Genomic DNA, 25,857 nt, shown 5'->3' on the forward strand with positions numbered 1-25,857 from the left:
TGAGTGAGCCCACTCCCTTGGCTGAGAAGCAACCCCACACATGAATGGTCTCAGGATGCTTTACTGTTGGCATGACACAGGACTGATGGTAGCCTCGTCTTCTCCGGACAAGCCTGGTCTTCTCCGGACAAGCTTTTTTCCGGATGCCCCAAACAATCGGAAAGGGGATTCATCAGAGAAAATGACTTTACCCCAGTCCTCAGCAGTCCAATCCCTGTACCTTTTGCAGAATATCAGTCTGTCCCTGATGTTTTCCCTGGAGAGAAGTGGCTTCTTTGCTGCCATTCTTGACACCAGGCCATCCTCCAAAAGTCTTCACCTCACTGTGCATGCAGATGCACTCACACCTGCCTGCTGCCATTCCTAAGCAAGCTCTGTACTGGTGGTGCCCCGATCCCGCAGCTGAATCAACTTTAGGAGACGGTCCTGGTGCTTGCTGGACTTTCTTGGGTGTCCTGAAGCCTTCTTCACAACAACTGAACCGCACTCCTTGAAGTTCTTGATGGTCCGATAAATGGTTGATTTAGGTGCAATCTTACTGGCAGAAATATTCTTGCCTGTGAAGCCCTTTTTGTGCAAAGCAATGATGACAGCACGTGTTTCCTTGCAGGTAACCATGATTGACAGAGGAAGAACAATGATTCCAAGCACAACCCTCCTTTTGAAACTTCCAGTCTGGTTTTCGAACTCAATCAGCATGACAGAGTGATTGCCAGCCTTGTCCTCGTCAACACTCACACCTGTGTTAACGAGAGAATCACTGACATGATGTCAGCTGGTCCTTTTGTGGCAAGGCTGAAATGCAGTGGAAATGTTTTTTGGGGGTTCAGTTCATTTGCATGGCAAGAGGGACTTTGCAATTCATCTGATCACTCTTCATAACATTCTGGAGTATATGCAAATTGGCATCATACAAACTGAGGCAGCAGACACTGAAAACAAATATTTGTGTCATTCTCAAAACTTTTGGCCACGACTGTATATTAGATACTTTGTGTGTAATATATAGTGTATGTGGACACCCCTTCAAATGAGTGGATTTGGCTATTTCAGCCACACCCATTGCTGACAGGTGTATATATTTGAGCACATAGCCATGCAATCTCCATAGACAAACATCAGTAGTACAAAAGGCCTTACTGAAGAGCTCAGTGAAATTTGTTCTCTGGAGTCATTTAAAGCGCTTCACCATCTGGTAGTCCGACGGACAAATTTTGGTTTGGTTGATGCCAGGAGAACACTACCTGCCCCAATGCATAGTGCCAACTGTAAAGTTTGGTGGAGGAGGAATAATGGTCTAGGGCTGTTTTTTAGGGTTTGGGTTAGGTCCCTTAGTTCCAGTCAAGGGAAATCTTAACGCTACAGCATACAATGACATTTTAGAACAATTCTGTGCTTCCAACTTTGTGGCAACAGTTGGGGGAAGGCCTTTTCCTGTTTCAGCATGACAATGCCCTCATGCAAAAAGTGAGGTCCATACAGAAATGTCAATATTTCAGAGGGAGTACTGCACAGATGACCTGGCCTCCACAAATCACACAACTTCAACCCAATTGCAATGGTTTGGGATGAGTTGGACCGCAGAGAGGAAAAGCAGCCAACAAGTGCTCAGCATAAGTGGGAACTCCTTCAAGACTGTTGGAAAAGCCTTCCAGGTGAAGCTGGTTGAGAGAATGCCAAGAGTGTGCAAAGCTGTTATCAAGGCAAAGGGTGGCTATTTGAAGAATCTAAAATACATTTTAATTTGTAGTAACCAAAGAAGTGTTAAACATTATTCCATGGGTTATTTCATAGTGTTGATGTCTATTACTCTACAATGTAGAAAATAGTACAAATAAACTAAAACATTTGAATGAGTAGGTGTGTCCAAACTGACTGGTACTGTACATATAAAAAAATATTCCATACTTCAAAAGCAATAATAACACTACCAATGCGATTCATGACATTTACTTTGTATTTCTTTTTTTCACTTGAAAAATAGTGAAATCATCCAAACTAGTGCAGCGTGGCATTAAATGTGCTCTATCGTGGTACTTCACTATATTGTTTAGTCAACATTTCATAAAAGATTAAATGTATTCCTTAGGACTCCACATTTTTCAACAGTTTGATTAAATATCCACAACACACGCGCAACAAAGTAGTAGTGCAGTGTATGGCCTATAAACTATCTGCCTCCACTTAGTGTGCAAGTACATGATTGCGCGAAAGTACATTTTCACCGTATACAAACTGCAACAATTGAATGCAATCGATAATAGTTATATCGCAAATTTAACTCCCTACCTCCACTTCCTTAGCCGGTTGGATGTTGCTGCGGACTGTCTGCACCTCCAGTGAACAGTTCATCCTCTTCACGACGAGGTAAAAGGGGTAATCCTTGGCCACCATGCTGCTGTCACCTTCCCCGTCCACGGAGGTTATAAACACAGCAGGGTAGTCACATGCACGTCTTCCAACAGTTACGGTGATCGCCAGGGCTACAAGTAAAGTTCAAGTAGTGTAAAATCAAACCGCTCTTCCTGCCAACTCATCCCAGGCGAGTTGTGTGCGCCTACTACGCTGTTGTGGAAACTGCGACTGCTAGGAGCGAAATTCCTCCTACTATATGCGCTCAGTGTGTAAATTGCACTCAGGATCAGAGAGCGGGCGAGGGCGTCGCGCATTGGAAAGAAATATCTCCTTACCCACATCCGATCTGAATAGCGCTAAACTGAGCTGCAGAATGTGCCCAGCCATGCGTTAGGCCTATGTGCTTATACTTTTAAAGCACTGCAGGTGCATCCGATGTTCTATTTGCGCCATTTGAAACATATCCTCTGTCATGATGGACTCTCAAGCACACCTCTCCGCTACCCTGTTCTAATGACTTCAGTGTGTTCTGTGCAGTATGGGAAAGCCAGTTATCCGTTTAATATTAAGAGTGATGTCGGTTAACCCAGAACTAAAGTCTAGTGTAATTCGTCAGACGCTCGATTAAATTCTGGGTCCATACCTGTTGAGAGAAAAGATTGAACAAGGATCAGAAGCGGAATGAAGAGCTCCACCCTCTCTCTTTGCAAGTAACAGGTAATTGTGCAGAAAATCTCCCCCTTGCCAGAATCCCCCTTTACGTGAACGCGCACACACTCAATTCTTCATTGCTGGGACTTGCTTGCTAGTTGAGATTTCTGCTCTTTACTCCGTTGTCAGTTTAGCCTACATTTCACTGATCTTAGTAGCAGAAAGCATTTTTTATTTGTGTCCTTCAAGGCAGATGTCAATGATCACGTTAGGCTGCGTTTCATTGTATTTTTAATGGCGTTTTGATCGCGGGGGTGGCACTCGTAATGTCTGCAGTTTTCGGTTTGACTATTTGATTCAAGTGTATTAGTCTAGCAATACATCTTTGCCAAAAAATCGGCATCTCGCCCATGTCTTATTCGACTAATAGTTGTATTGAAATGTTTATTGCTTTCCTACATTTCACTCCCTCTATGTTTAATATAACACACATACATTAATTATTCATTTCGGTTGCCTATCCTGACAAGAAGTTTGTTCTATAGAAAGTATTTGACTCTGATGTGTGCCACAAAGTATTTGACTTTAGTGACACAATTAAGGAAATTAGAAGGGGGGGGGGGGGGGGGGGTCATTTTGGCAGGCAAGAAAATGCCTCACCTCACCTTCTAATTTCCTTAATTTTGTCACTAGAGTCAAATACTTTCTGTGGCACACATCAGAGTCAAATATTTGTCTCAAAGTCTTGAGACCGAAACCTAAATCTGTCACCTCCACATGGGTTTCCTTGTCTTGCATGTTTTCCTTTTATGATTTGGTACAGTAATTATTATAGAAATAAAAGCAGTGAAAACAACCGGTATTAATTCAATCCCCTAGTAGATCGCCATGAACAGCAGCAGCTTCTGGTTCAGTGAGCAGAACCAGTGCCTTGCCTTCCCTTGCATGTTGCATTTTATGATTTGGTAAAGTAATTATTGTATTAAAGGAGGGAAAACAACAACTATAGGTCAATCGCAAGTAGCTCCCCTTGAAGCACATCACATCTGCAGCTCCTGTTTCAGCCAACACGAAATTGATCCCAGTGTTAAGTCTTTGTTCTGGAGGGCTGAGAAGTTCCTGGCTTTGTGTTTTCCTAACAGACCAGGGAAGTGTGTAGGCTAGGGACAAAGCCAGTGGTGAGGAAAGTGTACGTGTGTGTGCATGCATGTGTTTGTCTGTGCATGTGTGCCTGCATGTGTGTGTGTGTGTGTGTGTGCGTAATAGTGTGCATGTGTGGACGAGCCCAGGCCCCAGCCAGTCCTTACCCCTAAAGCTACTGCCTGCCTGTAAACAAACACTGGCTTTCATATTGTCACTCAGTGAAGTGTAATTTAACATGTTTAATTCACTCACAAACATCATCTGAAAGTTTCCGTATTGATTATTTTAAACCCAAGAACATATTTTAGAACAGTAATCTTAGTAAGACATTTGCTAACATGATTGCCATTGCTAGCTAGATACAGTTGAAGTCCGAAGCTTACATACACCTTAGCCAAATACATTTAAACTCAGTTTTTCACCATTCCTGACATTTAATCTGAGTAAAAATTTCCTGTCTTTGGTCAGTTAGGATCACCACTTTATTTTAAGAATGTGAAATGTCAGAATAGATGAGAGAATGATTTATTTCAGCCTTTATTTCTTTCATCACATTCCCAGTGGGTCAGAAGTTTACATACACTCCGTGAGTATTTGGTAGCATTGACTTTAAATTGTTTAACTTGGGCGAAATGTTTCGGGTAGCCTTAAACAAGCTTCCCACAATAAGTTGGGTGAATTTTGGCCCATTCCTCCTGACAGTAATGGTGTAACTGAGTCAAGTTTGTAGGCCTCCTTGCTCGCGCACACTTTTTCAGTTCGGCACACAAATATTTTATAGAATTGAGGTCATGGCTTTGTGATGGACACTCCAATACCTTGACTTTGTTGTCCTTATAAGCCATTTTGCCACAACTTTGGAAGTATGCTTGGGGTCATTGTCCTTTTGGAAGACCCATTTGCGACCAAGCTTTAACTTCCTGCCTGAAGTGCTGCATTTGATACCATCGATCACCACATTCTTTTGGAGAGATGGGAAACCCAAATTGATCTACACGGACAAGTTCTGACCTGGTTTAGATCTTATCTGTTGGAAAGATATCAGTTTGTCTCTGTGAATGGCTTGTCCTCTGACAAATCAACTGTAAATTTCGGTGTTCCCCAAGGTTCCGTTTTAGCACCACTATTGTTTTCACTATATATTTTACCTCTTGGGGATGTCATTTGAAAACATAATGTTAACTTTCACTGCTATGCGGATGACACACAGCTGTACATTTCAATGAAACATGGTGAAGCCCCAAAATTGCCCTCGCTAGAAGCCTGTGTTTCAGACATAAGGAAGTGGATGGCTGCAAACTTCCTACTTTTAAACTTGGACAAAACAGAGATGCTTGTTCTAGGTTCCAAGAAGCAAAGAGATCTATTGAATCTGACAATTAATCTTAATGGTTGTACAGTCGTCTCAAAACTGTGAAGGACCTCGGCATTACTCTGGACCCTGATCTCTCTTTTGACAAACATATCAAGACTGTTTCAAGGACAGCTTTTTTCCATCTACGTAACATTGCAAAAATCTGAAACTTTCTGTCCAAAAATGATGCAGAAAAATTAATCCATGCTTTTGTTACTTCTAGGTTAGACTACTGAAATGCTCTACTTTCTAGCTACCCGGATAAAGCACCAAATAAACTTCAGTTAGTGCTAAATACGGCTGCTGGAATCCTGACTAGAACCAAAAAATGTGGTCATATTACTCCAGTGCAAGCCTCCCTACACTGGCTTCCTGTCAAGGCAAGGGCTGATTTCAAGGTTTTACTGCTAACCTACAGAGCATTACATGGGCTGCTCCTACCTATCTCTCTGTTTTGGTCCTGCCATACATACTTACACGTACGCTACGGTCACAAGACGCAGGCCTCCTAATTGTCCCTAGAATTTCTAAGCAAACAGATGGAGGCAGGGCTTTTTCCTATAGAGCTCCATTTTTATGGAATGGTCTGCCTACCCATGTGAGAGATGCAAACTCGGTCTCAACCTTTAAGTCTTTACTGAAGACTCATCTCTTCAGTGGGTCATATGATTGAGTGTAGTCTGGCCCAGGAGTGTGAAGGTGAACGGAAAGGCTCTGGAGCAACGAACCGCCCTTGCTGTCTCTGCCTGGCCGGTTCCCCTCTTTCCACTGGGATTCTCTGCCTCTAACCCTATTACAGGGGCTGAGTCACTGGCTTACTGGTGCTCTTTCATGCCGTCCCTAAGAGGAGTGCGTCACTTGAGTGGGTTGAGTCACTGATGTGATCTTCCTGTCTGGAAGACAACCCCCCTTGGGTTGTGTTACGTTCCCCAGTTTGTGTTGTAGTTTGTGTATTTGCATGGGTTTATTTCAGGAAATGGCTTCCTGAAATCCCTCAAGCAGCTGATTGGTCGACTCCATGGCTAATTGGAGAGCTGACCCCGCCCCCTCGTCAAGACGCAGCTGTCTCCAATTACCTATTCCTTCTGAAGCTATATATAAAGCCAGTGTTCTGTTCAGGAGAGCGATTTTGCTGGGGGTTCATTGCTGGGAGGTCATTGCAGAGAGATTGAATGTGAGGGAGGTCATTGCTGAGAGAGGAGGCTGATGGATGTGGATAATTTACTGTGTTAGTTGTTGGTATGTTCTGTGAGTTTGTTGCTCAGATAGAGCTTATTTGATGTCCTTTGTTTGTTAGTTTGTTTGAGAAATGATTTGTTCTCCTGTTTCATTTGTTCCCAGGGGGGAAGGGGAAGGCACCTAGGGAGTGCTTAGGTAAGAGGCCCGCGGGCATACATATACCCGTAGTATATTCATTGTCTAGGCACAATAGGTAAGACCTGGGCGGACCACCCCCTGTATTTTGGTTAGGGCACCAGGTGGTGCTAAAGTAGTTAAGTAGTGGGTAGGCAGGTAAGATAGGAGAGGGGGGCTTTGAGATTTACTTTCTTTGCTTTGGTTCCGTCCAACCCCTTTTCCCCATATTACCGTGTAAAGGAATAAAGTCCTTGTAAACGGTACCACATTCTGCCTGTTGTCATCCTTACTCACGCCTTCAGTCCATACCTCTTTCACTTCACGGAGAGTTTAGTTGTAGCAGGGTGTTGCGTTCCCTCTTCATAGAGGCGTGCGTAACACTGTGGCGGAGATCTTTGTGGGCTATACTCGGCCTTGTCTCAGGATGGTAAGTTGGTGGTTGAACATAACCCTCTAGTGGTGTGGGGGCTGTGCTTTGACAAAGTGGGTGGGGTTAGATCCTTCCTGTTTGGCCCTGTCCGGGGGGTATCATCGGATGGGGCCTCAGTGTCTCCTGACCGCTCCTGTCTCAACCTCCAGTATTTATGCTACAGTAGTTTGTGTCGGGGGGCTAGGGTCATTTTGTTATCTGGAGTACTTCTCCTGTCATATCCGGTGTCCTGCGTGAATTTAAGTATGCTCTCTCTAATTTTCTCTCTCTCTGAGGACCTGAGCCCTAGGACCATGCCTCAGGACCTGGCATGATGACTCCTTGCTGTCCCCAGTCCACTTGGCCGTGCTGCTGCTCAAGTTTCAACTGTTCTGCCTGCGGCTATGGAATCCTGACCTGTTCACCGGATGTGCTACCTGTCCCAGACCTATTATTTGATCATACTGGTAATTTATGAACATTTGAACATCTTGGCCATGTTCTGTTATAATCTCCACCCGGCACAGCCAGAAGAGGACTGGCCACCCCTCATAGCCTGGTTCCTCTCTAGGTTTCTTCCTATGTTTTGGCCTTTCTAGGGAGTTTTTCCTAGCCAACGTGCTTCAACACCTGCATTACTTGCTGTTTGGGGTTTTAGGCTGGGTTTCTGTACAGCACTTTGAGCTGATGTACGAAGGGCTATATAAATACATTTGATTTGATGCCTTGAGATGTTCCTTCAATATATCCACATAATGTTCCGTCCTTATGCAGCCATCTATTTTGTGCAGTGCACCTGTGCCTCCTGCAGCAAAACACCCCAACAACATGATGCTGCCACCCCTGTGCTTCACGGTTGAGATGATATTCTTTGGCTTGCAAGCCTCCCCCTTTTTCCTCCAAACATAAACGATGGTCATTATGGCCAACTGTTGTGTTTCTGTTTCATCAGACCAGAGGACATTTCTCCAAAAAGTACGATCTTTGTTCCCATGCTCAGTTGCAAACCATAGTCTGGCTTTTTTATGGCGGTTTTGTAGCAGTGGCTTCTTCCTTGCTGAGCTGCCTTTCAGGTTATGTCTATATAGGACTCGTTTTATGGTGGATATCGATACGTTTGTACTTGTTTCCTGCAGCATCTTCACAAGGTTGTTCTGGGATTGATTTGCAGTTTTCGCCTCAAAGTACGTTCATCTCTAGGAGACAGAATGCGTCTCCTTCCTGAGCGGTATGACGGCTGCGTGGTCCCATGGTGTTTATACTTGCGTACTATTGTTTGTACATATGAACGTGGTACCACGCAGCCGTGGAAAAATTACTTGTGTCATGCACCGAGTAGATGTCCTAACCGATTTGCCAAAACTATAGTTTGCTAACAATACATTTGTAGAGAGGTTGGAGGCATGAAACCAAAGTGTATGTAAACTACCGACTTCAACTGTAGGTAGCTAAAATGGTTGCCTAGTAACAAACATCTTAAGAAGATTTGTAAGAAAATATTTGAAAAGTTCGTAAGAAAATCATTAAATCTTAAGATATTGTTGAGGTATTGCAATTACGAACTATCTTGTTTTTTTCTTACGAAACATTTAAAGTTTTTGCATAAGAAATGTTTTTTGAATCTTGGCCCTGCTGTCTTTATCAGCATCATAAAAGAAAAAGATGAGCTGGCGCACACGCAGAATAATAGTTTGTGTGGAGGTGCTGACTAACGGCGAATAAACTATCATAAAGTCGCACACTCCATGTGTAATCTCCCACCAATGTAATGGGTATTTATCAACGTTTTAGCATCACTGTGCCTTCCTCAGGGTACCCAAAATCAGACAAAAGAAAATAGTCGGTCTATCCTGACCTGGCTGGCTGGCTGGGGACTTTATAGGATAACTCCCTGACCCCTGGATTATGTCTCGGTCCAACCTGTTTTTGTCCAATCTACAGCTTCCTGTTTGTTCAGCAATCAGCCTATTAAATAGGTCAATAGATAAAACACAGGTACAGTGAGATGACACAAATACAAACATGATATACAGTAGGTGATATGATAACTCAAAAAGAGCTCAAGAGGAAAGAATAGGTACAATTAACAAGAATTAGAACTATACTATTCATGTGTCATATTGTGCCAGTGGCTAGTGACCCAGTTGAACTTGTTGTGATGTTGCTCCATCTAATTAAAGATCAACATGGAGACCTGTTCTAATTAGTGTACTTCTACGGTGGACCAGCCCTCTGGCAGTCATTGGCGTCACTGTGAGCATGGTGTTGAAGCACAACTACGTGAGTAAAATAGAGTACAATATAATATAACTTTATTGTCCACCCGAGGATTGACATTTTTCTTTGCATCACCATGCAGTAGTAGAAATACATTTTTTTTAAAACATATTATTATTTCACCTTTATTTAACCACGTAGGCTAGTTGAGAACAAGTTCTCATTTGCAACTGCGCCCTGGCCAAGATAAAGCATAGCAGTTCGACATATACAACTACACAGAGTTACACATGGAATAAACAAAACATACAGTCAATAATACAGTAGAACAAAAAGTCTACAATGAGTGCAAATGAGGTAAGATAAGAGAGGTAAGGCAATAAATAGGCCATGGTGGCGAAGTAATTACAATATAGCAATTAAACATGGGAATGGTAGATGTGCAGAAGATGAATGTGCAAGTAGATACTGGGGTGCAAAGGAGCAAGATAAATAAATAAATTCAGTATGGGGATGAGGTAGTTGGATGGGCTGTTTACAGATTGGCTATGTACAGGTGCAGTGATCTGTGAGCTACTCTGACAGCTGGTGCTTAAAGCTAGTGAGGGAGATATGAGTCTCGAGCTTCAGTGATTTTTGCAGTTCGTTCCAGTCATAGGCAGCAGAGAACTGGAAGAAAAGGCGGCCTAAAGGATGAATTGGCTTTGGGGGTGACCAGTGAGATATACCTGCTGGAGCGCGTGCTACGAATGGGTGCTGCTATGGTGACCAGTGAGCTGAGGTAAGGTGGGGCTTTACCTAGCAGAGACTTGTAGATGACCTGGAGCCAGTGGGTTTGGTGACAAGAGTGAAGCGAGGGCCAGTCAACGAGAGCGTTCCGGTCGCAGTGGTGGGTAATATATGGGGCTTTGGTGACAAAACGGATGGCACTGTGATAGACTGCATCCAATTTGTTGAGTTGAGTGTTGGAGGCTATTTTGTAAATTACATCGCCAAAGTCGAGGATCGGTAGGATGGTCAATTTTACAATCGTATGTTTGGCAGCTTGAGTGAAGGATGCTTTGATGCAAAATAGGAAGCATCTGCTGGGAACTTGCAGTTTCTTAATATTTATAACAACTACAGAGTATTCATGTCAATCCCTTCTTGAGTCACTTTTTCTGTAATTTCTTGTTTATTCATTCTCCAACCTGAAGTGTGGTCCAATGCAGCCGTATTTATCACAGTATCAAACCACTTCTGGGTAACAATTAGTACCTTAGTGTGACCTTTAAAAATGGTCAAAAATAAGCAAAAATAACTTCTTAGCAATGAGCAATTTCTCAAGCAAGAACTAAGCTTGGGAGTAGTCTGAGTGGGAAGGGTGTAAATTAGTTAAAGATTGGTCTTTAACTAATTTACTGTCTGGTGATGTCACCAGGCAGGCCAAAACCCCATCCCACCACAACTGGCTGAAATGTCAGGCGGTCTTTTCAATCAGCTGTTACACTAAAATAACATTATGGTCCTGTGTAGCTCAGTTGGTAGAGCATGTACCGTTGACACCAGGCAGGATGGGGCCATGGACTCACCGCAAATCCTGACTCTGCCATCAGCATGACGCAACAGTAACCGGGATTCATCAGATCAGGCAATGTTTTTCCAGCGTTGGTGATGGCGTGCCCACTGCAGCCGCTTCTTCTTGTTTTTAGCTGATAGGAGTGGAACCTGGTGTGGTCGTCTGCTGCAATAGCCCATCCATGACAAGGATCGACGAGTTGCGCGTTCTGAGATGCCGTTCTGTACACAACTGTTGTACTGCGCCGTTATTTGTCTGTTTGTGGCCAGCCCGTTAACTTGAACGATTCTTGCAGTTCTCCTTCGACCTCTCATCAACAAGCTGTTTTCACCCATAGGACTGCCGCTGACTAGATGTTTTTCATTTGTTGCACCATTCTCGGTAAACCCTAGACACTGTTGTGTGTGAATAGCTCAGGTGGCCGGCCGTTTCTGAGATACTGGAACCGACGCTCAGTCCACGCTCAAAGTCTGTTAGGTCACTTGTTTTGCCCATTCTAACATTCAACCGAACAGTAACTGAATGCATTGACGCCTGTCTGCCTGATTGCAAGCCATGGCCACGTGACTCATTGCCTGTAGGAGCGAACCATTTTGATTTACATAATAAATTGGCCCCTGAGTGTAGATAAAAAATATTTTAAAAAATCCAGTTTTTGACTGCCCTGTGTCTTTTAAGATATATTTGCTAAAAATGTATAAAAAGCTGTTTTTGCTTTGTCATTATGTGGTATTGTGTGTAGATTGATCAGGGGAAAAAACAATAATACATTTTAGAATAAGGCTGTAGCGTAACAAAATGTGGAAAAAGTCAATGGGTCTGAATACTTTCCGAATGCACTGCAACTCCAGTTCATAGGTACAGGAGTTGAGAACAAGAAAGTTCCATAAGTGCGTGCAGGATAGAAATTTTCTTGCTAAGGATAGTCAACACATTCCTGAAATCCTCCTCAAGCAAACAATAGCCACAAGGGAACTCCAGATCGTCAATATTGTCCCGGACGAGAGCGTAATAAACATAGCTTATACAACGCTGGAAATGTTCATTAGCTATTCCAGGCAAATCGGTCTCCATTGCAACCTAGCTAGCGATCTGGTAGCAGGTGTTGACACAAACTCGTATGAACAGAATTAAAAAAAGGAAATGACGTGCTGAGGTGACGTACTAGATTCAGCCTGCGATTACATCCTGTTTTCAGGTGGGGAAAGAGTTGAGAGGATATGAGGAAGCTGATGATGATGATGATGATGATGATGAGTAGACTGCAAAATAAACTGTGTTTGTCACAGGGCCAGGGAGGACGGGGAGGTGTCTGTGTCTGTTTGTGTGTCGGTCAGATGTCAGGACTGCTACACGGGTCAACGACTCTGTGTAAAGGCAGAATAGTATCCATCCAGCTCTCAGTATCACATTTCAATAGGACTCGACTAGCTGGTCAGTGTAACCTTTTAAAGTTGTGTCAATAAGGACAATCAATACACAAATCAAGTTATGTTAATACAGCTAATCAAATTAAAAAACAGATTTTTATGGTTGTTGGCAAATATATGTGATATCTCAGAGACTTTGATATATTGTTTATACTCTTCTCAAGCATCCTACTGATGCTGATATAACAGCTGAGGTCAGATGTCTATTTAAAAAATAAAATAAAAAAACCATTAATTTTACATAATGGTTATAAGCAAAGCAGTATTTATTTGATCTATATATTTCTTTATGTAAGTCTGCTAACCAGATTTCCCCCAACGTGGGTAAATGATGTGTAATTAAAAAAAATAAGTGTGAATATCAGGAAGGATGTGTGATGATTACAGTATGTTATCCAACAGCCTTTTGTGCCTTTTTTCCAGCCTTCATCAGGGTTAACAAAGATCTATTCGATAATTCCAAGACTATTTTAAGCGTGTGATGTTTCTCCCCCCCTTATTAAACAACATACTAGAGCAGTCAGTCAGTCAGACAGGCTTTCTGATCCTGACTGAACCCGGTGTAAGTTTATCAGTGAGAAAGGAAAATCTGATCTGATGGAGTTCTGAAGGTACACTATTAATACATGACCTTTATGATGACCTTCCACCCACCAGAGAGATCAAATGGCAGCTCTGCAGATCCATGTCAGTCCGAGCAGATCATGGTAACTCTTCACACCCCATGCCTGTACAAAAACCTGCCCTCTGTAACCTGTATTAACCTGAAAGTGACTTTCAAACAACATTGAACGAGGGAACACAAGACAGATTCATGCTTCTATGTTTTTATTCATGTAATTTTTTTGTTGTTGAAAGTATTGGAAACCTGAATGTGAGTCAGATGTCATTTCTGACCTATCCAACCCAATATTATATTTTTATGGTCTGAGTTCTGAACACTGAGGGAGCTCAGCTCAGTCAAGCTTGTCTGGCAGGGTTGAGTAATGCTGTGTGATCCTGGTGAAGTGCAGAGTGAAGCAGTCGACTGAACTTCCTGCATATTGCATTGGTCTGATGCTCTGATGAGTGGAGATGAGAGACTGTGCTAATTAGCTAGGGACTCACATAGTCCCGTGGTGTTGAGAGGAGTGTGTGCGTGTGTGTGTTTTTGCGTGTGTGTATGTGTTTTAGATGGCATTGTGTGGGTGTTGGGGGTGAAAGGAAGACTTATTGAACCATATAAAAGAGGCTTAATTCTTCATTGTCCATTAATTTAATTAGAGGCAACGTGTGTGTGTGTGTCTGAAACCAAGATGTGTGTGTAGGCAGGCTTGCTGTTCTACAAACAAGGCTCACACCAGGAGAGCAGCTCTGTGTCAATCAAATTATAGTCTGTTACATCCAGTATGTCAATTTACCGTAGTGCAAATGACAGGACTGACTGACTGGGCGTTCTCTCTGTTCTCTCTGTCCATGTCTAACAGCCTGCTATTTTACTATTCATGTGGCACATGACTACAATGCAATACAATACAATTAAACCCCCACCCTACCCTCCTCGCTGACACCCTCTCATCACGGTTGTCATTATCAGTTCCAGCGATTGACATTAAGGGCTGACCTATTGCCTGGGGCAGGTGAACTGAGCAGTTGGGTAAGTTATATGAAAACAACCAAACTGCAAAGAATTCTTAGCCTACAAATTATATTTCTGGTTCATCCCCATTGTTTAAGTGAAGTACAGATCATTTGCGGCAGTTGGGCAAGTTGAGGTTACTCTGAGAATTATTTTCTGGTAGCAACCAAAATACAAAGAATTCCAGTACTGATCTTTCTGATTCCTCCCATACTGTATATGTAGGTGAAAGGCAGGCAATGCTGTATATTGCACTTCTGCGTGTAAATAGTACATTGAAATTTTCGGGCAAGTGATCATAATCTTTGGGTAACGATAAAATACTTCTGACTTGCTTGACGGGTCAAGTGACTTTCAGAATTTATTGTCATTATGCGTATGTTTCAGTGAATGCTGCATGTGTGTGTGTTACTGTGCATCAGGGTTCTTTTCACCGTCTCATCATGTCAACCGCTCTTCAGCGTTGTAGCCATGTCCATATTGGCCTTTCTAGTACATCTAGGACAGGGATGGGCAACTCCAGTCCTCGGAACAGGAGTGGTGTTACACCTTTTCCCCATCCCTAGCAAACACAGCTAAACGATTAGCATTTTAAACTGAAGATCAGGATTAGTTGATTATTGGAGGTGTGTTAGCTGGGGCTGGGGCAAAAGTATGACACCAATCAGGCTCCCGAGGACTGGGGTTGCCCATCCCTAATCTCAGGGCATGGTATTTGTTTTCGCACAGTAGGTCAGTGTTATAGAGGTGGGCTCTTAGTCAAGACCTTCCTTTCTTTATCACAACAGGGTCATGTTCATTAGGCACCAAGTGAAAGAAAACAGGCAAACAGGCAGAGACCTGTCCAATAACAAATGCTTGTTTTCGTTTTCAGTTCCAAATGTTTTGCAACGGTATGCACAAATTAATTCAACCAAAGCCTTTAGTTTAGATCAATGAGTGCCTCAAGCTCTGGAACAAATAACCGATTTAGTATCCAAAGAGAAACCCAATCTCAACTCAAACACGTGTGTGTTTTCCCCATTACTGAACAATTGCTAATCATAGTCACTCATTGTTCAACAGAATTGTAACAGAATGTTTAGCTTCACAATGTCCTTATGTGCTTTGTTTGATTTCACATTCTACCTGATGTATTGTCAGTTTCAAAATAGATAAGTAGTAATATGTAGGCTATAAACACAAGGCTGTCCAGACACACACACTGCCTGTCCTCAGTTCACACACAGTTCGGAATTCACACACACACACACACGTGCACCTTTCCTGTCCACATCGCTCACCTCTTGCGCTCAAAGCCATACATCAGGACAGAGGTAGAAATTAGAAGCCATTGCTCCAATAAGCATCTAGTAAAGAACAACACACTGAGCAACACACTGGTTACCCAGAAAATATGTTCACAACATTGGGCCGATGCGCCTTTGCTATTTAGGAATTATTTTATTTATCATTTATTTATGACACTTTTAATTGAATGCATGAATTGCATACTTTTCGAGCCATAAAGGTATTTAAGGAACGTGATACAATGGCAGTGTATGAAATCTGGCTTGCTGTCACGTCTACTCCCGCTCCTCCCCTCCGGCGTTTGACGTCGCCAGTTTACTAACCACCGGTCCTGGGAACCATCATTACGCGCACCTGGCATTCATCATTACGCGCACCTGGCTTTATCATTTGGCACACCTGGACTCCATTACCTCACTCATTACCTCCCCTTTATCTGGCACTCCCTTAAGTTCTTTCCCCAGAAGCGATTGTTTATGTTGTTCATGTCTAGACGTTACTCCTACATTGTTTCGCTCCATGTTGTTTATTATATTAAACCCACCTGCTTCTTGCCTCCCAGCATCTACATTACACTTGCATACTACTTACTTCAACTGCATACTGTTTACTAATCGTACTACATACTTTTTAGCAAATACTGTACACAGTATGCCACAGCCGAAACATATTACTTTTGGTGCATTCAAGACAACTGGGAACTCAAAAGCCAAACCAGCTGAGACAGTGAAAAATCGTGACGTCGGTGATCTTTAGGTCAGCGAAATAGGAGCTCTAGGAAGATGCAGAGTTTGTTACTTGTAATTCCGAGTTGGCTGGCCGTAAAAAACATATAATCCATTTCAAAGCACGTTTTTTCCCCAAATTCCCAGCTGTCTTGTTCTTTTATACCTCAATGTCTTGAACACACCATCAGTAACGTGTCATGAGCTTTCTGGTACCCACAGCTGCTGAGGCATCAGCCAAGTAGGTGCCATATATTGTGACGGAGAAGTTCAGTGGCTACATGAATCAGGCTCGTTCCCAGAGTAGCCCTCTACAAGATCGTTACTAAATTCCATCTTCATCAGCCATCTCCCTGACCACCTTACTCTGATCAAGCCATGAACTGTCCCTCTCCATCTTTGGAGGATCCATGCACTCAGACTTGGCCTCTAGTGGTTGACCTATAGCTAGGCTACTTGTGATCATGTATTGCTTATTTGTTTTTTATACTTTTGATGAGCATTGAGATTGTTATGAAAAGCGCTATAAAAATGTCATCAAATATTATTATGCCACAGATGGTTTATTTTAGTTTCGTAGAGCAAAAAAACCAAGGCCAAGAGGCCGACAAATAAACTTAAATAATAAAGTGATACTAGCAAGAGCAGTGTTCGGGTTTCTGCAACAAGATAGCTCCGATGTGCAAGTGCATTTTTTTTTAATGTAGATTTAAAAAAAATAAAACACACCAACAGTAGATGTACCTGTATCACTTTTTCTTTTTTATTACAAAGAAGAAAACACTTTTTTTTTTTTTAAACAACGAAATTCACTTTGGTTTTAAAAAAAGAAATCCAATACTGTACATACAAAATACATAAAACTACTTCTTAATCATGGTCTCTAAAACGGCCATAAGTCATGACTCCCTGGCAGTCACCTCCTTCTCCTACTCCAGCCCACATTAGGGCGATTCTGGGAAGGAGGGGAGGCCATAGCTGCACCTTGGGAGGATGAGGAGATGATGACCGATGGGGCAATGAAGTGGCAGCCCGCTAGCACTTCATCCATCACCGCATACCACTTCCAGGATGCGTCTATGGCCTCCAGTCCCTCGATGCTGACTCCGGTGGGGAGAGCTTTTAATTACAAAAAAATATGGAAAAGGATAGCTTTCAGCATCAAACATAATACTTTACAATTGCAGTACATTTCTCTGGAATACTTTCTAGCAAGTGTGTCTTCACACGTATATTCATTTTCTGGTGAAACATAGGAAATAGATGGGAAAGTGTTGTTGCACGAAAAGGATCACTTTATTAGCCAAGTACAGCAATAAATGTCAAGATAACATACAGCAGCGTACAGGGTGTTTTTGCTAAAGGTTCTCTTACTTCTTTTTCACCCTTACAGGTGACAGCTGCCCCTCCAGCTCACACTCCTTACCATAGATCCTGAAAAGACACCAGATGTACAACATTAACCAAAACATGAGCAAAGTAGAGTGTGTGAACTTTCCGAAGATAGCTAGACTGCCACATACTTTATCAAATTTGGAGTGCCAAGGTGAAACAGTAAGGAGTGCAGCTTACCATTACTTTCACCATAACAGGTCATGTGCAATGAAACTATCAAGACCCATTCAGACTGTAACCGTTCAGCTCATCACAGATAAAGTGAAGTGTCAAATCAGGAGAACTAGAAGAAAAGAGAAGTAAGTGTTGTGACCAGCACCGCTGTGGAAAATAGGAATATAGGTTACCGCGTGACTAACACTATAGCTTGTGCATAGTTTTGAACACAAGCAATGGTATTTACAACCAGTAGCTAGCTAGCGAACTAGGCTAATGTTAAATATGAAGTTATTGCTCAACAGCAAGTAACGTTACTGTTAACCCTGTACTTAACATTACTGTTCGAACAGTTATAACTTCTAGTCCGACCAGGGGTGAAAGTAAGGCGGTACGGTCTGGTACGGAATCCCGGAAAAAATAAATGTGTAGGTACGCCGTACTGGTTAAACATAACAGTGTTTACAACAGAATGTCAAGAAAACGGTAGGCTATTACACCATTATGTCAGAATGGACTTGAAAATGCTCCAAAATACGATGTGGTTCGACGAGAACACCTACATTTTGCCAAGGCCGAGATAAATGCCCGACACTGCAGACAGCAGTGGACATAAATTCTGGCCTAATGAAAATTGCCAAATGTCATTACACTTGTTGGTGTTCTGTGGAGAAGATGTCTCTTTCCAGTCACCACTGTTTTGAGTAGTTGTTTGACAATCAGAAGAAAACATCATGACTGGTTGTGTTTATGCCACAATAAAAGTTAACACATTTTAAAAGTTAAATCACACATCTTTACGACTAGGCCCACAGAGATCCTATTGACTTAATCGGGATTCTATATGTATGTCACGCCCTGGCCTTAGTTATCTTTGTTTTCTTCATTATTTTGGTTAGGTCAGGGTGTGACATGGGGGATTTATGTTTTTTGTCTAGTGTAGGTTTTTTTGTATGTTTATGGTGCTGTTTCCTTTCTAGGTAGTTTGTATGTCTATGGTTGCCTAGATTGGTTCTCAATTAGAGGCAGCTGTCTATCGTTGTCTCTGATTGGGAACCAATTAGAGAACCACCCACCACAACAGGACCAAGCAGCGTGATAACGGGCAGGAGCAGGAGAGGCAGTGATGTCAGGATTTCTGGACATGGGAGCAGTATCTGGACTATACAATTTGGGAAGAGATAGACAGGTGGGCGGTCGACCCAGGGAGAGTGCCGGAGCCCGCCTGGGATTCACTGGAGCAGTGCGAGGGGGGGTTACAGGAGAATGGAGTTGGAGAAACGAGCACGGCGGCGCGGTAGGAAGCCCGAAAGTCAGCCCCAAAAATGTCTTGGGGGGTGGCACACAGGGAGTATGGCGAAGCCAGGTAGGAGACCTGCGGCAACTTCCTGTGCTTACCGGAGAGCGAGAGGGACCGGGCAGGCACTGTGTTATGCTGTGGAGCGCACGGTGTCTCCAGTGCGGGTGCATAGCCCGGTGCGGTACATACCAGCTCCTCGTATCGGCCGGGCTAGAGTGGGCATCGAGCCAGGTAAGGTTTGGCAGGATCGGTGCTCAAGAGCTCCAGTGCACCTGCACGGTCCGGTCTATCCAGTGCCACCTACACGCACCAGCCCTCCGGTGGCAGCCCCCCGCTGTGCGTGTCGAGCCCAGTACTCCCAGTTTCTCCTCCCCGCACTCGCCCTGAGGTGCGTGTCCTCGGCCCAGTACCACCAGTGCCGGCACCACGTACCAGGCCTACAGTGCGCCTCGCCTGTCGAGAGCCGCCAGAGTCTCCCGCCTGTCGAGAGCCGCCAGAGTCTCCCGCCTGTCGAGAGCCGCCAGAGTCTCCCGCCTGTCGAGAGCCGCCAGAGTCTCCCGCCTGTCGAGAGCCGCCAGAGTCTCCCGCCTGTCGAGGAGCCGCCAGAGTCTCCCGCCTGTCGAGGAGCCGCCAGAGTCTCCCGCCTGTCGAGGAGCCGCCAGAGTCTCCCGCCTGTCGAGGAGCCGCCAGAGTCTCCCGCCTGTCGAGGAGCCGCCAGAGTCTCCCGCCTGTCGAGGAGCCGCCAGAGTCTCCCGCCTGTCGAGGAGCCGCCAGAGTCTCCCGCCTGTCGAGGAGCCGCCAGAGTCTCCCGCCTGTCGAGGAGCCGCCAGAGTCTCCCGCCTGTCGAGGAGCCGCCAGAGTCTCCCGCCTGTCGAGGAGCCGCCAGAGTCTCCCGCCTGTCGAGGAGCCGCCAGAGTCTCCCGCCTGTCGAGGAGCCGCCAGAGTCTCCCGCCTGTCGAGGAGCCGCCAGAGTCTCCCGCCTGTCGAGGAGCCGCCAGAGTCTCCCGCCTGTCGAGGAGCCGCCAGAGTCTCCCGCCTGTCGAGGAGCCGCCAGAGTCTCCCGCCTGTCGAGGAGCCGCCAGAGTCTCCCGCCTGTCGAGGAGCCGCCAGAGTCTCCCGCCTGTCGAGGAGCCGCCAGAGTCTCCCGCCTGTCGAGGAGCCGCCAGAGTCTCCCGCCTGTCGAGGAGCCGCCAGAGTCTCCCGCCTGTCGAGGAGCCGCCAGAGTCTCCCGCCTGTCGAGGAGCCGCCAGAGTCTCCCGCCTGTCGAGGAGCCGCCAGAGTCTCCCGCCTGTCGAGGAGCCGCCAATCAGCCTGAGCTATCTCTCAGTCCGGAGCTACCCCTCAGTCCGGAGCTGCCCCTCAGTCCAGTGGGGCCATTTAGTAGGGTTGCCAATCCTAGGTCGGCGGCGAGGGTCGCCGTTCCTAGGAGGAGACTAAAGCGGACAAAGACTACTTATTTTGGTTAGATCAGGGTGTGACATGGGGGATTTATGTGTTTCTTCCTGGTCTAGGGGTTTTTGTATGTTTGAGGCTGTTTCCTTTCTAGATAGTTTGTATGTCTATTGTTGCCTAGATTGGTTCTCAATTAGAGGCAGATGTCTATCGTTGTCTCTGATTGGGAACCATATTTAGGCAGCCATATTCTGTGGGTACTTTGTGGGTGGTTGTCTTCTGTCTTTGTGTCATTGCACCAGATAGGACTGTTTCGGTTTTCACATTTATTGTTTTGTATTTTGTAGTGTTCTCGTCTTTCGTCTATATTAAAGATGTTGAACACTAACCACGCCGCATTTTGGTCCTCCTCTCCTTCAGCGGAAGAAAAACGTTACAATGTAATTCTTTGATTGCAACCATAAAATTATTTGGAGGTCCCGTCCTGGGAAGAAATTAAATCTACTTTCACCCTTGAGTCCTACTGAAGCACCTGGCTAGCTAAAAGGCACAGCAGGCAGCAAATCTGTTTTCAAAGATGTAACGTTACAATGAAATAGTTGTGATCATTATAAGAAGAACAAAAGCTACTTACATTTGAACACCACCGAAGAAGCATCGCTATTCGCTATCTTCCAAGTTGTTTTGTTGTTTACTTGAACAGATCTAGCAATCAGAACTCGCAGCCCCCCCCCCCCTTCCAAAGCACTGTGGCTGTGAAATTCCCCAAAAGTGTGCAGTGAATTCTACTAGATGAAAAGCCGACATGAGTATAACATACTGGCATTTAAAGCATACTCAATCGTGTGCGATTACATTGTTTCCTGCTATTTGTTGATTTCGGTAGTGCATCCCCCAAAGCCAAAATGAGTATGATGTGCAGGCATTTAAAGTATACTTGATTTTCAAAATGTCACATACTATAACACTTTTTTTCATACTCAAACAGCCTACTATTAAAGACACAAGTATGTGTATTCTGACATGGCCAGTGTATCAGAAAGCAAATCAGGTGATTACTATCATACATATTCACATTCAAAAATATTTTTTGGAAGATAAAATGTTAAACGTCTCATACAGCATGTAACATACACTTACTGTATCTTTTTAAAGACTTCATCATTGGCTGTGTACAATACAAAAAATGTGGGCATCGCACAACAGAACCCTTAAACTGGAACAACACTCTTAGTAAAGTTTGCACAAAAAGAACTGTGGACACCTCCAAATAATCAAATGAGCCCCTGCCTGTAGCTGGGCTTGGTGGCGGCTAGCCCAGGGTTTCCCAAAGTCCCCCCCGGGTGCACGTTTTGGTTTTTACCCTAGCACTACACAACTGATTCAAATAACCAAAACTAATTTGGTTATTTGAATCAGCTGGGGGAGGGGGGACCGACTTTGGGAAACTCTGGCCTAGCCCATGATGGGCTTGTTGTGGGCTAGCCCGTGTTGGGCTGACGTGGGCTAGCCCATGCCCACGTTGCCACCGAATACCCAGATGGGGCAAATGGGGTCATGTTTGCTGGGTATGTCATGCAACACAGGATGGGGGGGGGGGGGCATTTATGACTCTTAAGTGTTTAACTTCTGGCTATTATAGACTATTGTGATGGTGAAACCAGTCCTTAGCCCTCACAGTGAAAGCCTACATACACAGTTATAGACTATTTGCTAAAGGCTACTGTGGATGTGGAAGGTATGACTGAGTCCTTGGCTCTCAACATCAAATCTAGAACTGACCACATTTAATCAACTGGTCGATTGTTTGGTCGATTAGGCTTTTGGTCGATCGAGATGTCTTTAGTCGTATTATATTTTTCATTGGTACAGGACACCTGTCTAAGCCACACCTGTCTCGGCGGACTAATCCATTGCAGAGGCCACGGGGATGGCACAGTCCAACACTCTAAGACTGTGTCCTCGGGGGCCTGATTGGTGTCACACTTTTGCCCCATCCCTAGCAAACACAGCTGATTTTAAACTAATTGCATTCTAAACTTGAAGATCATGATTAGTTGATTATTGGAGTCAGGTGTGTTAGCTGGGGCTGAGGCAAAAGTGTGACACCAATCAGGCCCCTGAGGACTGGAGTTGCCCAGGCCTGCTCTAAGACATGTGATACTGAAATTGTATATGCTTATATTGTGTCAAAATAATGGTGCAACATTAATAAATGTAATATTATTTTATAACAAATGTGCATTCTCCTGTGTTGGACAGCGACCGCGGTTCTGAAACATAAGCTTCAGTGTGCCGTTGAATTGGCGCCTTTCCCTATGTTGCTATGTGCACAACAGCAAAGTTATACAAGCATATTGGTGTTGAGAACAATGTGGCGGAGGCAGCAGTGGACTAAGGAGACGAGGAAACAGCCCTTGCCTTAATTGTCTAATAAAATTGAGGCTAGAGGAAACCCCAACTTAATTAGGTCTATAATCAATAGCCTAACTGTTAAATGTGCCTTGTTTTATAAAATATTCCATATATATCTACAGAAATAAGACAGATCCTGCTCCTGTTGCCTATTTGTTTGTTTAATAGCATACTGATCCCGTGAGCACCAAGCCTCACGCAACCGCAAAATGTCGGATAAAGCAATTTCACAAATCTGTATGTTTTTAAATCTTTGCTATACACATTTTTTCTGTTAGAACAGACTCTCTGGTATTACTTATAATTGGTATAATTGGTATTACTTATAGTTGTTTACACAGTTCCAAATGGGCAGAAAAATAATATTGTAATATAACAGTACACATAATATGCACACAGCTCTCACTCCTATACCGTCTTTTTTTCTTGACCTTGTTCTTATTGTTATTATTACAATTATTATTATTATTATCTTCATTATTATAATAATAACTCATGTCATTATCATTAGTAGGCTTTGTATAGTAGTAGCCTTGTATAATCACTATCGAGCTGTAGGCCTAAGAGCACGTCCTGTTTAGTCTTAATACCGTAACTTACTTAGGGATATATTTTGATATGTAGGCTACTGTATGTATCAATCAATCAACCATTCATTCGTTCATGTCATCACACAGCATACGAGTCATTCATGCTTTGAAATGCAATCAAGCGATTTAGTTTTAAAATTAAATAGGGAGCTTTGAATAATTAGCTTAAACAATAAATAAACCCCAATTCACGAATTCATGCAACTGTTTTTAGTCTTTGCTGTAATAAAGGCTTTATATATTTTTTTTCTTGTTAGAACAGACTCTCTGGTACACTTATAATGTATTTAGTGTTTACACTGTTCCAAATGTTCACCAAAAAATATAATATTGTAATCTAACAGCACCTGTTTGTCACACACAATACTCAAGCAACGGTAGCTTTTTCTTGATTTTCAGTAGTTTCCACAACTAAGTCAAATGTCTTCCACAGATCTGACTTCCCCTTTCCCTCCTGAGCAACCAGTAAACATTCGCCCGTTCCAAGTTTATTTTTCATGTCCTCCACTTCCATTTTTTCGGTGTTCAGAGTTTGTTATAACCAATTGATGTGATTATAATAGGCTATAGGTCAGGCCGCATTAGTCACGTGCATGCGATGCAAACATGTTTCATGTATAGAGAGCAAGGGTTGAGGGAATAGGGAATGTTTTTCCTCAACAAATGAGAGATTCCGGTAACAAAACCTTTCAGTCAAAGAAAATTGCAAGAAACTACCGTAAATGTCTGAAATTGTTGCAGCTTCAGCACTGACAGTCCGATCAACACTTGCTGTGCTACTTTTTCGCTGCAGAAGGGAAGAGAGAGACAATGTGTGCCAGTCACAGAGGCCTATTCGCTGTAATTTCTTTTAACACAGTGTGGCCATCAGGCTCCCTCTTGAGCCATTTGTGTGCTTTAATTATTTAATCGAACAGTGCGCTTAAAGCATCAGACGAGCTAAGTACATATAGTTGATTTTATTCAAACACATAGGGTGTGTCTTTATAGAAAATACATGTATCAATGCTCTCTAATGAAATATAACAGAAATTAAAAGGTTCCTTCTCATACCACATCGCACCACATGTCATCTACAGTTTCTTGTTGCCAACATAATACACAACACCTTTGCTTCAAGGTGGTTTGAAAGTGTTTGGGTGACTAAGCTATTGCAGCTTTGACTCCCAAAGACACCCCTCGACCCCCCTTTCCAGATGACAAAGGTATTAGATATTATGTGTCTTGAAAAAAGAAAAGAAAACATTTGTACTGCGTCAGATATAGAGTTGAAATGTATTCAATTTTGAGTTTGCATCCCAATATTACACTTTCATACAGTATCATAGAAGACTGAAGTTAACATAAAAACAATGGATTTTTTGTGTATTTGTTTTATTTTTTATTAATTATGAAAACGAAAGCACATATAAATGAGGTCATGCTGGGTATAAAGTGAAGGTCTAAAGCCTGGGGGATACTAATCACCCACCTGCACATAGACAGAGTTAACAAAAAACATGCTAAATTTGTCTAGTTTCCAACGTTGTGACAGTCTGTGAATGTAGAATGAATGGGGTTGAGTGAGGCCCGTTTTCATCAACTAACCATAAAGGTCTCTGTGACATTTTACTGATTATATAACAATTTCAGAGAGGATATTAAGAAGGAGAGAAAGACAAATATTTGATTATAAAAAACATAAACTGAGATCAAGATGGAGCCGACAGAGAGGGATGACTCTCTTCTAGTTCTTAGGAAACTTTGCAGTATTTTTTTATTTTTATGTATTCATTCTTACATTGTTAGCCCAGAAAATCTTAAGTGTTATTACATACAGCCGGGAAGAACTATTGGATATCAGAACGATGTCAACTTACCAGCACTACAACCAGGAATACGACTTTCCCGAAGTGAATCCCTTGTCCAAACCACCCAGGGTATTTGAACTGATTCCAGAGTCTAACCCAAAACAACGCCGCCGGAGAAGAGGAAGACGGAGCGGTCTTCTGGTCAGACTTCGGAAGCGTGCACACCACCCACCACTTATTACTCACTAATTCCCAGTCTCTAGATAACAAGGTTGACGAAATCAGGGCAAGGGTTGCTTTCCAGAGTGACATCAGGGATTGTAACATACTCTGTTTCATGGAAACATGGCATTCTTGGGATATGCTGTCGGAGTCGATACAGAAACCTGGATTCTGTGTGTCGCGCCGTCAGGAATAAACATCTCTCTGGGAAGAAGAAGGGTGGGGGTGTATGTTTCATGATTGGTGTAATTGTAACAACATACAGGAACTCAAGTCCTTTTGTTCACCTGACCTAGAATTCCTCACAATTAAATGCCAACCATATTATCTCTCAAGATAATTCTCTTTGGTTATTGTCACAGCCATGTATATCCCCCCTCAAGGCGATACCACGATGGCCCTCAAGGAACTTCACTGGACTTTATGCAAACTGGAAACCATATATCCTAAGGCTACCGAAATTCTAGTAGCATATTTACTGTAGCACTCGC

At 43.4% G+C, this 25,857-nt stretch overlaps 1 protein-coding gene across 3 annotated transcripts in view; it reads right to left on the reverse strand.

Moving 5' to 3' along the window:
- Positions 1–25,857, reverse strand: part of LOC109890813 (rho guanine nucleotide exchange factor 3-like) — a 128,241-nt gene that overhangs the window by 29,693 nt on the left and 72,691 nt on the right. The window contains exon 1 of one of the 3 annotated variants that reach the window (XM_020482854.2): positions 2,290–3,261. The exons of the other annotated variants lie outside the window; for them this stretch is intronic. Coding sequence (XP_020338443.1) covers positions 2,290–2,394 — 105 coding nt within the window. The 5' untranslated portion in view covers positions 2,395–3,261. Of the gene's footprint in view, positions 1–2,289; positions 3,262–25,857 lie in introns of those variants that run through there. 3 annotated transcript variants of the gene reach the window in all.

The sequence above is a fragment of the Oncorhynchus kisutch genome, linkage group LG5, assembly GCF_002021735.2.
Source record: "Oncorhynchus kisutch isolate 150728-3 linkage group LG5, Okis_V2, whole genome shotgun sequence".
NCBI classification, from domain to species: Eukaryota; Metazoa; Chordata; class Actinopteri; order Salmoniformes; family Salmonidae; genus Oncorhynchus; species Oncorhynchus kisutch.